Below are 14,610 nucleotides of genomic sequence, written 5' to 3'. Positions count from 1 at the left end.
ATTGTATTATACATCTATACAGAGGCCAACAATATGTACCCTGGTAAAAATTTAGGGCACCAGTTTAATGGTCCGTAATAAAAGAAAGAACTAAAATGTCTCACATTCTGTTTTTTGTGTTTTCTGTTTTGGTATACATGAAATTTGGGAGAAATTGCCATTAGAATATCTAAATCCAGTCAACATATTATATCTGTCCTGGGGCAGCAGGATATAAAGGAGTGCAAAGATTATCTTGAACATTGACAGTTTGAACACAAAGTTTAGATGTTCAACAAGGATATTGTACATTTCTACTTATTTCCTACATGGTGGCAATCAAAGATGGTCGAAAGTATTATTAAACGAAAACTACAGCAAGTCAATGATATTACGAAGGATTTAGCCAAAAAAGAATTTAACAGGGAAAAAAGTACTTCTTTGGAGAAGAATTTGAATTGAAATCATTGTTGTCAGTAATGTACAAATGATATACTTAGGAGTTGGAAGACCAGAAAAGGTCACAATTAGGAAGAGGAAGATTTCAGCATTTCTCAACCTAGGTGACAGTGGACCCAAAATGTAAATCAGTGGCACGGTAATTTCAGCCAATGAGTGGATGTATAGTTAAACATTTAACTTTCCAAATTTGGAATCTTGTCTTTAGTCTCCATTAAATAAATGATCGAGTTGTATTTCCCCATTAGTACGACTACAGAAAATCTTTGTCATTACATGCACAAACTCTTTAATGATGAGTGTTACTGGCTGCCCATCAAACACCCTGGCATGAAAAGTTAGCTAATACAAGTGTAGGTTCTCATCAGTTCAGTTTTTATGCAGGTGAGATGAGAGATGTAAAATCTGATAAAAACACATACCACCCATTTTGCACCCCTTCAATCCCCAATCCCTGGCTTGTAGGTAAATTCATCCCTCCTCAACCCCTCCTGACTGAATCTATTTCAAATTGGTATGTTTCATTGGCCAAGGAGATAATACAGCAATTGCTTAATTCACATGGATCTCTGACATACTGCATAGAGTCATAGTTTACATCGTGGAAACAGCCACTTTGGTACAACTTGCCCACACCGGCCAACGTGTCCCATCAACACTAGTCTCATCTGCTTGCATTTGGCCCATATCCCTTTAATCCCATCCTATCCACGTAACAGTCTAAATATTTCTTAAACGTTACGATAGTTCCTGCCTCAACTACCTCTTCCTCAGCTCGTTCCAAACACCTATCACCTTTTGTGTGAAAAAGTTACCTTCAAGTTCCTTTTAAATCTTTCCTCCCTCACCGTAAACCTATATCCTTGGTTCTCGACTCTCCGATTCTGGGCAAGAGGCTGTGCATCTACTCGAACTATTCTCTCTCATGATTTTGTACACCTCTATAAGATCACCCCTCATCTTCCTGCACTCCACAGAATAGAGTCCTAGGCTGCTCAACCTCTCTCTATAGCTCACGCTTCTCTGCACCCTTCCCAGTTTCGAATCATAGAGTGTGCAGACAGGCCTTTCGGCCCAACTTGCCCATACCGGCAAACGTGTCCCAGCTACACTATTCCCACATGCCTGTGCATGGTCCATATCCCTCCAAACTTGTCCTATCCATGTACCTGTTTAACGGGTTCTTATATGTGGAGATAGTACCAGCCTCAACTACCTCCTCTGGCAGTTAGTTCCATACACCCATCACCCTTTGTGTGAAAAGTTACCCCTCAGATTCCTATTAAATCTTTACCCCTTTACCTTGAACCTATGTCCTCTGGTCCTTGATTCCCCCACTCAGGGCAAGAGATTCTGTGCATCTACCCGATCTATTCCTTCATGATTTTATACACCTCTATAAGATCACCCCCTCATCCTCCTGCGCTCCAGGGAATAGACTCAACCTATTCAACCTCTCCCTATAGTTCAGACCCTCTAGTCCTGGCAACATCCTCGTAATTCTTTTCTGAACCATTTCAAGCCATTTCAATATCATTCCTATAACACCATGCTCAAAACTGAACACAATATTCTAAATGCAGGCTCACCAACGTCTTATACAACTATAACATGCCCTCCCAACTTCTATACTCAATGGTACACAAAAATGCTGGAGAAACTCAGTGGGTGCAGCAGCATCTATGGAGCGAAGGAAATAGGCGACGTTTCGGGCCGAAACCCTTCTTCAGTCGTCAGTTTCTCCAGCATTTTTGTGTACCTTCGATCTTCCAGCATCTGCAGTTCCTTCTATACCCAATGCTCTGACTGATGAAGGCCAATGTGCCAAAGCCTTTTTGAACACCCTATCTACCTGTGATGCCACTTTCAATGAACAATGTACCTGTATTCCAAGATCATGGTTAACAAGTTGACATGGAAAGTTTTTTTTTTTTTAATCAAGAAACATGCCTTCCTCCACCAAATACTGATCCATGATATCTTCTGACAGCTTTGTACTGTAATTGACAGCATGAGACAAGTAGATTTGGTATTAGACGTTGTAGAAGTTCAGAATGGCGACAATGGATCTGAGAAATTTCTGATCTGCCCTATAATAAAACCTGCAACTATATTACAGCTAAAACGCAACTTGATTATGAAGTGGACATAATTTATAATATGCTGATAGAAACCAACAAAAAATTGTCAAGCCTGCGAATAATATTGAGCATGGAGACAAAATTTGATCCTTGCCCCCATAGCACGTTTATTAAAATGGATCTAGTTTGAAATTTCTTTCTATCTGATATTAAAATGTTCTCAGTTGCCTTTTTAAAAAGCTAATTTGTGTTGGACTGCCGTAGGGTTGGAATAATCTCAAATGTAATAGTTTTTTGGGGGGGAGCGGGGCAAAAGAACTACCCAATGAGTAAACCACAATGGGGCCAATTTCTAATAATCTGAATGGCAGAAAGAAACAGGACACATTGCACCAATATCGTTTTTCCACAAGTTTCCCTAATGTTCTCAGACTGTCCAAGTAGTTTATTCTTGTGATTTTAATATGAACTGAGCAATTATCTGCAATTATGGTACGCAGTGTTATAAGGAAAATGGCAATCATTTGTCCTTGAGATGTATGAAACTCATTTGAAATTAGACCAAAGAATTCAGAGATAAATGGGGAATGTCATTGGAACTCACTGATAGTACAAATAGCACAAAAGGAATTACAGATTTAAAATTTCTAGGCCCACAATGTATGTTATATAATTCTTGGAATATTACACGCAATAAAGGACAAATTGGTGCTTCAAATTAAATATTTTGATCTAACATCACAATCTTTTTTTACTCTTTACTGTGTGCTGATCAAGACAGTGTTATAATTATGGTAATTATCACCATGAAACGACTAATATCGGCTCAACATAGTCAGGTGACGTCTGGCACAAATTAATAAGGAGAAAATTAATACTTTTGCAGCAAAACACTTACCATTAAGAATGCCTTCCTCTGATCCTCCCGAGCCCCTCATTCTTATATATGTTAGTCCCAATACAAGGAAAAATAAACAAGCAGCAGTCAAAAGAAACATGGATAGGTAGTGTGCACTGAATCCAGCGTTCGCCGAACCGCCCTCCCGTTTAAATTGCTGTAATAGTTCCTCCTCGGGTTCCCTCGGGCTTTTACGATTAAATGTACTGTAAGTTTGGTTAATGCCTGTATGGTTCGAGTGATTAGCATCGAGTAGAAGGGAGGACGAGGGCCCGCTTCTACTGGTGACAACATTGCTGTTGTAAATGGTTGGTCCAATCGGACCGATGTGATTGTTGTTTCTGGTGCTGTTATAAAGACTGTCCCTCTCTGCTCCCAGAATACCAGGGTTAATTTTCTTAGAAGAGGAATTACGGAACCGCAATAACATGGTGGGCTCTTCTGTGGCGTTCTTCTCCCTCTGATCCTCCACCTCCAGCTGGTTTCTTGTGTCTAGACAGCAAGGGCCGCCGGCGACGTCGTGGGTCCGCCTGGCGCCGCCTCTCCTGCCCGCGACGCTGTCCTCCGCCGTCCCTGGCGAATCACTGCTATTAACCGTGCCCGACATGGCCAAGAATTTCTTAGACTGGCTCCGTCTTGAGTTCGGCCTCCGGCTTCGCTCCTCTCGTTCATCCTCGGAGTCGGAGTAATTGCCGTCCCTGATGTAGGATACCCTGCTGGCGCTGCCACCGCTACTATTGTTGCTGGCGTGTAGCTCGGTTCCCGGCGGCTGTGCATCTTCCTCCGGCGCCGGCTGGGAGCCTCGGCTCGGGCTCGGCCCCCACCAGGGGGTGGAGTTGCTTCTGCCGGCGGAGACCCCGGCGCCGCCGTTATTGTTGCTGTTCACCATTCTCTGCGCTGTGCTCCTCCCTTTGCTGTTCCCAGGCCGAGGACGGGGGTAATCGCCAGAAACTTTATCCGTCCGGCCCGCCCTCCTGCCGCTCTCGCTCCTCCCGTTAGCTTCGGCGTCCGACTCGTCCGAGCTGAAGCCCAGCAGCTTGGCCGGAGGCACGGGGGGAGGAGTGAGGCCGGCGCCGAGGCCTGGTGCCGGGCTTGTCCCACCACCGTTCCTGGTCTTGGGCCGCGCTCCCCGCTCCTCCCGCAGCTTCTTGAGTCTCTTCAGGTAGACGGGGCGGGTGCTCTCGGTCACCGGGCCCGGCGCCAAACCGAATTTTTTTAATTCCGAACAGAGTTCGGCGTCCGTTAACTGCGCCGCCATCTTACCGCGCGAGGCGTGAGACTGGCGGATGTGACGTCAGCGGGTCGGTTGGACGGTCGCCCCCTCCCCCCGCGGGCTGACGGGCCCGGCCCGGCCTGACCTGAGGCCGCCTCGGAGCGGACCAGAGCGGACCAGCCCAGCCTGCTCGACCCGCCGATCCACCAGCTCGCTCGCCCGCTAGTCACCTGGCGTGGCGCTGGACGGTATGGGAGGGGAAAACAGGTCGCAATAAGTGGTGCATTTGTAGGATGAGGGTCTCTTAAAGGGAAAACGTCCATCTGCACCCATGGGGGTAGGTGGGGGAAAATAGGTCGCAATCTGTGCGGTGGAGGGGGTCAGAATGGCCCAAGGACGCATTAAAGGGGACACGCCCGCCCACAGCCCCCTGAACCCACGGAGATGGTGGGTATGTGAGAGAACATAGGTCGCAATAAGTTGGGTTTGGGGGTGGTGGAGGGTTGTGAGGCGGGTGGGTGGGAGTTGGGTGGGTGAGGGGGAAATTGTAGGGAGATGGGGATGGAGAATTAATGGTAGGATTATAGGAACAACGTCATATATTCAATGGGCCAAATGGCCTCTTTTATGGTGTTAAAATACATTTAATCCACTTTAGAAGACGTAGAGTGATGGAATAAGTGGGTAAGAAGGAACTGCAGATACTGGTTTAAACTGGTCACATTGATGTCTTCAGGGAGGTTGGAGCATTTTAACATAGATATAGAAAATAGGTGCAGGAGTCGGGCCATTCGGTTCTTCGAGTCTGCACCGCCATTCAATAAGATCATGGCTGATCATCCAACTCGGTATCCTGTACCTGCCTTCTTTAGCCACAAGGGCCACATCTAACTCCCTCTTAAATATAGCCAATGAACTGGCCTCAACTACCTTCTGTGGCAGAGAATTCCAGAGATTCACCACTCTCTGTGTGAAAAATGTTTTCCTCATCTCGGTCCTAAAAGATTTCCCCCTTATCCTTAAACTGTGACCCCTTGTTCTGGACTTCCCCAACATCGGGAATAATCTTTCTGCATCTAGCCTGTCCAACCCCTTAAGAATTTTGTAAGTTTCTATAAGATCCCCCCTCAATCTTCTAAATTCTAGCGAGTACAAGCCGAGTCTATCCAGTCTTTCTTCATATGAAAGTCCTGACATCCCAGGAATCAGTCTGGTGAACCTTCTCTGTACTCCCTCTATGGCAAGAATGTCTTTCCTCAGATTAGGAGACCAAAACTGTACGCAATACTCCAGTTGTGGTCTCACCAAGACCCTGTATAACTGCAGTAGAACCTCCCTGCTCCTATACTCAAATCCTTTTGCTATGAATGCTAACATACCATTTGCTTTCTTCACTGCCTGCTGCACCTGCATGCCTACTTTTAATGACTAGTGTACCATGACACCCAGGTCTCGTTGCATCTCCCCTTTTCCTAATCAGCCACCATTCAGATAATATTCTACTTTCCTGTTTTTGCCGCCAAAGTGGATAACCTCACATTTATCCACATTATACTGCATCTGCCATGCATTTGCCCACTCACCCAGCCTAGCCAAGTCACCTTGCAGCCTCCTAGCATCCTCCTCACAGCTAACACTGCCCCCCAGCTTCGTGTCATCCGCAAACTTGGAGATGTTGCATTCAATTCCCTCGTCCAAATCATTAATATATATTGTAAATAGCTGGGGTCCCAGCACTGAGCCTTGCGGTACCCCACTAGTCACTGCCTGCCATTGTGAAAAGGACCCATTTACTCCTACTATTTGCTTCCTGTCTACCAGCCAGTTCTCTATCCACATCAATACTGAACCCCCAATACCATGTGCTTTAAGTTTGTATACTAATCTTTTATGTGGGACCTTGTCGAAAGCCTTCTGAAAGTCCAGATATAACACATCCACTGGTTCTCCCTTATCCATTCTACTAGTTACATCCTCGAAAAATTATATTTTGTTCCAGATGGCTCGGCCCTTCTATCTATATCCTTAAATAGACACAAAATGCTGGTATATCTCAGCGAGACAGGCAACACCTCTGGAGAGAAGGAATGGGTGATGCTTCGGGTCAAGACCCTTCTTCAGACTGATGTCAGGGATGAGGGAGGCACAAAGAGAAGGAAGCGTAAGATGCGAAAACAGGACAAAGGGGATGAGTTTCAAGGAAGATGTCGAATAGATCATTGTAAGCTGGGAGAAGGTAACAGCAAAACAAACAGATATAATGTAGTCGGAGACAGACTGGTCGAAGAACTGGGAAGGGAGAGGGATGGAGAGAGGGGGAAAGTAAGGGTTACATGAAGTTAGAGAAGTCCATGTTCATACCGCTGGGGTGTAAGCAGCCCAAGCGACATATGAGGTGCTGTTCCTCCAATTTGTGCTAGGCTTAATTCACTCTGACATAGGAGGAGGCCCAGAACAGAAAGGTCAGCGTGGGAGGAGGAGTTAAAGTGTTTAGCAAACGGGAGATCAGGTAGGTTTAGGCTGACTGAGCGGACGTGTCAGGGAAACGATTGCCGAGCCTGCGCTTGGTCTCGCCGATATATAGGAGTCCACACCAGGAGCAGCAGTAACAGTAGATGAGGTTGGAAGAGGTGCAAGTGACCCTCTGCCTCACCTTAAAGATTGTTGGGGTCTTTGGACGTAGTCGAGGGGGAAGGTAGAGGGACAGATGTTGCAGGGGAAAATACCTGGGGAGGGGGTGGTTTGGGTGGGAAGGGACGAGAGGAATAACTCAGCGGGTCAGGAGGCATCTCTGGAGAACTTGACCTGCTGAGTTACTCCATCACTCTATGTATTCCCTGGTTGATTTCATCCCCCCCACACACACATAGACACACGGATGGGTGACGTTTCAGGTCGGGACCCTTCTTCAGACTAATTGGGCGGGAGGGGTGGGGAGAGAAGGCTGGAAGAGAGGAGGACCAAAACAAAGTCTGCCAGTAATCTTATCCACCAGACCGGTTTACATGTCTTGAATATAATGCATACATTCAAAGTCTTTCTGCTTCTTGCCCTCCAGTTCCTTTCCTTCAGTCTATTTCTCATTATAACTAAAAGTTTCTATCACAAGAAATAGACTATTGACTGACATCTATTACAAACCCACTGACTCCCACAACTATCTCGACTACATCTCTTCCCACCCTGCTTCCTGCAAAAACTCTATCCCCTACTCCCAATTCCTCCATGTACGCTGCATCTGCCCAAGATGAGATGTTCCATGCTTGAACATCCAAGATGTCCTCATTCTTTAGGGAACGGGGGTTCCCCTCTCTTATCCTAAATGAGGCCCTCGTGTCTCCTCGGTACCCTGCAGCTCTACCTTTGCTCCCCCTCCTCTGGTCGCAACAGAAACAGAGTCCCCCTAGTACTAACCTTCCACCGCATCAGCCGTCGCATACAACACATATTCCCATCTTCACCCCTTTCCGCCTTCCGCAGAAACTGTTCCCTTCGCAACTCTCTGGTTAACTCATTCATTCACACCCAAACCACCTCCATTCCAGGTACCTTCCCCTACAACCGCAGAAGGTGCAACACCTATACCTCCTCCCTCGACTCTGTCCAGGGACCCCGACAGTCCTTTCAGGTTAGGCAGAGGTTCACTTGCACCTCCAACCTCATCGACTGTATCCGTTGTTCAAGATGTGGACTCTTATACATCCACGAGAACAAACGCAGACTGGCGATCATTTCGCGGAAGACATTCACTCAGCCCGCGTGAACCAACCTGATCTCCCGGGTGCTAGACACTTTAATTCTCCTTACCATTCCAACACAGACCTTTCTGTCCTCGGTCTCCTCCATGGTCAGCGTGAGGCTAAATGCAAATTGGAGCACCAGCATCTCATTTTTCAGCTTACAGCCCAGTGGTATGAATATTGATTTCTCTCACTTCAGAATTCCATCTCTCTCTATCCCTTCCCCCACCCAAGTCACACTAGCTTCTCGTTTTCACCCTACAAACAGCTTACGTTGGCCAGTTTCCTTTATCATCGTTAATTTTTTGCATATATTTCATTCATTGTTCTTTATCTCTCCACATCACCATCTATATTTGTCGTTTCCCTTACCCCTAACCAGTCTCAAGAAGAGTCTCGACCCGAAACGTCACCCATGCCTCGGGACGGCTGCTATGGAGAGGAGACGGTCATCCATCTCTTTGCAGAGTGTGGATTTGCAAAGCGAGTCTGGAGAGGTTTGCAAGGGTCCCTGTCACGATTTATTCCGAACAGCTCCTTCACAGAGGACTCTGTGATTTTCGGACTGTGTTCCCAGGGACGTATTCATAGACTGACATTGAGTGCTGCTGGAAGGCCATCAACTCGGTGAAAGACGCTCTTTGGTCTGCCCAAGCTTTGTTGACCTCCCAGTGGGATGACTGTCCGGGAATGTTGCCGACTGGCCAAGTGCAGGAGCACGTGATGAGGGACGCACTGAAGCTTGGTACAGCCAATGCCAAAGCTCGGTGGGGGAGGACCACAGTCTCGAGTCCTTCTGCTGCTGGACATGGGGGGCAGGGTGTGATGGAAACACCCCTCAAAATAAGGGAAGGGATTCCACGCCAGTGGGCCGCATGAGTGGCAAGGGTGGGGGATAAACTTGTGAAATGTGTTCAATGTGTGTAAACAGCCTCTGAGAATGTCAGATTAATCTTTTGCACGGTTCCTGTATTGTATATATTTATTACTTGAATAAAGTCTATTTTGAAATAACTTTTTTTAAAACCCTTCTCTCCAGAGATGCTGCCTCCAGTTACTCCAGCTTTTTGTGTCTATCTTTACTCAGTTTCTATAGGTAAATCTGAAATGGAAAACGTAAAGGTCATTGACCTGAAGCATTCTTTACCGATGCTGCCTACCCTGCTATTTTCAGCATTATAAGTTTTTATTGTAAAACACAAATACACTTCAAATGCAAAATAAAAGTACATACAGTTGCCACAGATATGATATCAGAACACTGAAGTGGATTCGGACACCATTTATCTGAGCACTGACACTGTCCAGAATTGCGCGCAACGCAGACATGGCCTATTACACTGGAACAAGTAGTAAGGGATGCCTGTTTCTTCTGGATGCACTCTTTGAGAAGTCTTAACAGATGTCTGAACATTGCCTAGATTCTTTTCAATTGTCTTCCATCTGTTCTTCATTCCATTGTGTTATGATTTGGGGGCTTTACTGTAGTGGTTTGTATTTCAGTATGGAGCTTGCACGCTAACAGTTCAACTGTTGTCGAGGAATTTGGTGAATGCAAAGCCACATCTTTTTATTTTATCCATCATATTTTAAATGGTGTTTTGAATGCCAACATAATGAGAGAAAGCAAATATCTGAAATGTCACAGTGTACAACAGCTCAGTTATACATATCAATGGAAACAGATTGACAGGTTAAAATAAAGAATGTAGCTAAACATAATATATGATTAAAATGTATCAAATAGATGCAAAGTGATGGAGTAACCCAGGAAGTCAGGCAGCATCTCTGGAGAACATGAATAGGTGATGTTGCGGGGTGGGATCCTTCTTCAGAATGATTGTGGTGGGGGGGGGGGGGGGGGGGGGAAGAAACATAGAAAATAGGTGCCATTCCCGCTCAATTACTCCAGCATTTTGTGTCTATCATCCAGAATCTACCATGTTCCAGCTTTCTCCCCATATCCCTTGATTCCCTTAGACATTAGAGCTAAATCTAACTCTTGAAACCATCCAGTGAATTGGCCTCCACTTCCTTCTGCGGCAGAGAATTCCACAGATTCACAACTCTCTGGGTGAAAACGTTTTTCCTCATCTCAGTCCTAAATGGCCTACCCCTTATTCTTAAACTGTGACCCCTGGTTCTGGACTCCGCCAACATCGGGGACATTTTTCCTGCATCTACCCTGTCCAATCCGCTAAGAATTTTATATGTTTCTATAAACATATTCGGGAAAAGAGATGGGGTGGCACAAAGCCTCAAAGGTGATACACAGATTCAGGTAAGGAAAGTTTGATAGGCAGATGGGTGAAAAAAGCCAAGAGTTGAAAAGATGACAGCACCGTTTGGTGTGGCGTAGAGGTAGAGTTGCTGCCTTACTGTGCCAGAGACAGGTTCGATCCTGACCTATAGATGCTATCTATTGAATTTGCACATTCTCACTGTGACTGTGATGGCTTTCACCGGTTTCCTTACACATTCCAAAGACGTGCAGATTTATCGGTTGATCGGCTTCTGTAAGTTGTCTCTTGTGTGTAGGATAGTGCTAACATATGGGGTGATAGCTGGTCGGCGGACTCGGAGGGCTGAAGGCCCTGTTTCCACACTATCTCCAAAGTCTAAAATCGAAAGACAAAGGTTGTGAGATAAGGAGAAAAAGTGTGAAATGCGTGGAGCCAGAGGAAGGGGCTGGGGGGAAGGGGAAAGAGTGGTAGGATAGTGTTAGAAATGGTGCGGATCGAGGTGGGCCCCATGGAAGATGGGAAGGGGATATGGCAGGAGGGTGGGAGGTATTGGTTAGTTACTTAAAATTGGACAATTCAATTATACCGTCGGGTTGTAAGCTGCCCAAATGGAATGTGGGGGGTTGTTCCTCCAGTTTGTGTGGTGTCACTCTGGTAATGGAGGAGACCCAGGGCGGAAGGTCTCTGTGAATGGGAGTTAAAATGGTTAGCAACCAGGAGATCTAGCAGGCCTTGGTGGAAATAATGCCTATTTGGTGAAATGTCTGCCTTGTCCACCCTTCATCTTGCTGATGTACAAGGGGCCAGCTCGGGAACACTGGATGCAGCTGATGAGGTTACAGGAGTTGCATGTGAACCACTTTCTCATCTGAAAGGGCTATTGCGGTTCCTATTTAGATGTCACTGTGGAAATGTAGGGACAGATGTTACAGTGGAAAGTACCTGGGCAGAGGGCGATTTGGGTGGGATGGGATTAGTGAACCAAGGAGTTGTGGAGAGAGTGGTCTCTGCAGAAAGGAGTGGATGCGAAGATGTGTCTGGTGGTATGATCACATTGATGCTTTCAAGATGGTAGTGGCAGATGGAGGAAAAGAATGATGCATGGGTTGGGGACTTGCCTCTGTATCCCTCTGAGGTGCACGGAGGCACTCTGGGACATGGAGGCTGAGCAAAAGCCAGCAGAGGTGAGGGATGGCATATTCATGGGCTTATGTTGCGGCGTAGGGGTGGTCGACTCGACAGAATGTGACTCTAAATGCCCTGATGCAGCCTAAGGCTCCATTAAATCAAGCACCACTCCAAGTGGCCGAGCACTCGGAAAGGATATGGTCTGCAGTGACATAGAGTGGTGGAGCACTGATAGAGTAAATCGACACATCGTCTGGCCATTTTGAACACTGACGCAGTGCTGCTGCCAGGCCAACACACCTTTACGGCCAAGTTAAGACTCTTAACAATTTTTAAAACTTTGGATTTGAAGAGTACAAGATGGCGTCTGAAACGTGGCAACTCTTGTGTCCTACTACCACTATGGTCTACTATTGAACACTTGCACTTGGTATGATTGTGCCTGATGTATAGTTGAATTGTCACTGAACTGATACAAACAAGGAACTTCACTGTACTTAGATACACATGACAAAGTACCATTGAAGATGGTGGAAATGTGGGAGAATGATGTGTTGAATTCACTAAAGGAGGACATCTTGGATGTCCTAGAGTGGAAAGCGTCATCATGGGAGTAGATGCAGCAGAGATGGAGATATTGAGAGAAGTGGATGTGTATTTGTAAAAGGTAGGGTGGGAGGAGGTCTAGTCCAGAAAACTCTGTGTGTCTAAGAAGGAACTGCAGATGCTGGAAAATCGAAGGTACACAAAAATGCTGGAGAAACTCAGTGGGTGCAGCAGCATCTATGGAGCGAAGAAAATAGGCAACGTTTCAGGCTGAAACCCTTCTTCAGACTGATGGGGGGGGGGGGGGGGGGGAGAAGAAGAAGGAGGAGGAGGAGGAGCCTGAAGGCTGAGGAAGGGGAGGAGACAGCAAGGGCTAACAAAATTGGGAGACACTGTGTCTGGGTTTATAGTAGATGTCAGTCGATAGTCTGTTGCTGGTGATGGAGACAGAAATCATGAAAGGCGAGAGAGGTGTTAGAAACCAATGAGTTCTGCACAGGTGCCGAGATAGCCCCGATGCAGCATGTATCGATGTAGCAGAGAAAAGATTGGGGGGGGGGGGTGATGCTAGTGCACGTTTGGAACAAAGACTGTTCGATGTAACCAATAAAAAAGGCAGGTATAACTGGGACCCATGCGATTGCTCCTGGCTACACCTTTAATTTGAAAAATGTTCGAGGAGTCAAATGAGAAGTTGTTGAGGGTGATGACAAGTTCCTCCAGTTAGACGAGATTGTTAGGAGAGGGGAACTGCTTTGCAATCCATTTCCCAAAGTGAGACTCCAGGTCACTTTAGTAAGTCAAAGAAGACTTTGGCAAGTGTTATATACTTAGCCACCCACAACTGCAAACCGTTTCCCAGACTCCAGATCACTTTACAAAGGTGACCACAAGCTGTGTTTTCCTGAGAGGGTCTCCAGATGAGGGATTTGAATTAAATTTAATCACAACCAGAACAGGTCAAATTTGTAACAACTTAGAATGACTGAAGTACTGCTCTGCAAAGAATCTCCAAATACTAGCATGCCAAACTGGGTACTCGTTTTGAGTCAATTTCTGCCTGAGTCATATTGTAAAAAGATGGACATTCAAATCTATAAAAGCCTGAAGAAGGGTCTTCACCAGAAACGTCACCCATTCCTTCTCTCCAGAGATGCTACCTGTTCCGCTGAGTTATTCCAGCATTTTGTGTCTACCTAATCTATTAGACAGCTTTGGGCCTTTATCTAAGGACATTGGCACATTATAGCTGAACTTTAAGTTAAAGCCTAAAGACAAATTAAATTGAACATTAAGACTGAATTGGGCTTGGATCCAAGCAAAGTGAGACATCTGGAGGGTATTCATGACTAAAGTGTTGGTTGTGGTTCCATTGTTCACACGTTTGCCTCTAAGCCAGAAAATTGTGGGTTCAAATCCCAGTCTGGAAATTTGAGCAACCAAAATCTAGTCTGATACACCAATGGAGGAAGTTCATGAATGACAGAAGTGTGATCTTTCAGATGAGTTGATTAATTGAGGCCCTGTCTATTCTCTTAGTTGAATGTGAAAACCACAACATTGCATTGTTTCAAAGAACAGGGGAGTATTTCAAGGTTCACAGACTTAATCAACACCACTAAAACAAAATAATGATCACACTGCAAACTGTGCAATTACTAACGACAAATTGATTATATTATTTCATGGGTTAAAACAGTGACTGTTGTTCAGATTAAAAATTCCTGGACTTAATATATTGGATGAGTTGGACCCAGCACAAAGACGTAATAATAAAGAAAGCACACCAGTCCCTCCACCTTCTTAGAAGTTTAACAAAATTTGTCATGTCTAACTAGTTCGACTTGCACCATGGCCTGATATGACAATATTCCAAGGCACAGGAATGCAAGAGACTGCAGAAAGTGGTGGACTTAGCCTTGTCTATCACAGCCACAATCCTTCTCACCAACGAAAGCACCTACATTAGCACTGCCTCAAGAAGGCAGCATCTATCATCATCATGTGTAAGAAAGAACTGCAGATGCTGGTTTAAATCCAAGATAGACACAAAATGCTGGAGTAACTCAGCGGATGAAGCAGCATCTCTGGAGAGGAATGGGTGATGTTTCAGGTCGAGACCCTTCTTCACACTGATGTCAGCTGAGGGGGCGGCACAAAGATAGAATGTAGTCGGAGACAGTAAGACTAGTGGGAGAACTGGGAAAGGGAAGGGGATGGAGAGAGAAAGCAAGGGCTATCTGAGGTAGAGAAGTCAATGTTCATACCGCTGGGGTGTAAACTACCCAAGCGAAATATGAGGTGCTGTTCCTCCAATTTGTTC

At 45.7% G+C, this 14,610-nt stretch overlaps 1 protein-coding gene and 1 long non-coding RNA gene across 2 annotated transcripts in view; one reads left to right on the top strand and one right to left on the bottom strand.

Moving 5' to 3' along the window:
• The window catches only part of lemd3 (LEM domain containing 3), a 48,950-nt gene extending 44,259 nt beyond the window's left edge, over positions 1-4,691 (bottom strand). The window contains exon 1 of the mRNA XM_055650789.1: positions 3,418-4,691. Coding sequence (XP_055506764.1) covers positions 3,418-4,675 — 1,258 coding nt within the window. The 5' untranslated portion in view covers positions 4,676-4,691. The remainder of the gene's footprint in view (positions 1-3,417) is intronic.
• Positions 4,692-4,740: 49 nt separating this feature from the next.
• Positions 4,741-9,962, top strand: LOC129706467 (uncharacterized). The gene is made up of 3 exons (XR_008725060.1): positions 4,741-4,878; positions 6,630-6,866; positions 8,753-9,962. It is a non-coding gene; the product is annotated as an uncharacterized LOC129706467 (long non-coding RNA).
• Positions 9,963-14,610: the final 4,648 nt, after the last annotated feature.

This window comes from Leucoraja erinacea, chromosome 19 (assembly GCF_028641065.1).
Source record: "Leucoraja erinacea ecotype New England chromosome 19, Leri_hhj_1, whole genome shotgun sequence".
NCBI lineage: Eukaryota > Metazoa > Chordata > Chondrichthyes > Rajiformes > Rajidae > Leucoraja > Leucoraja erinaceus.
The sequence above is the reverse complement of the archived record's forward strand: the minus strand, read 5'-3'. Positions and strand labels throughout refer to the sequence as shown.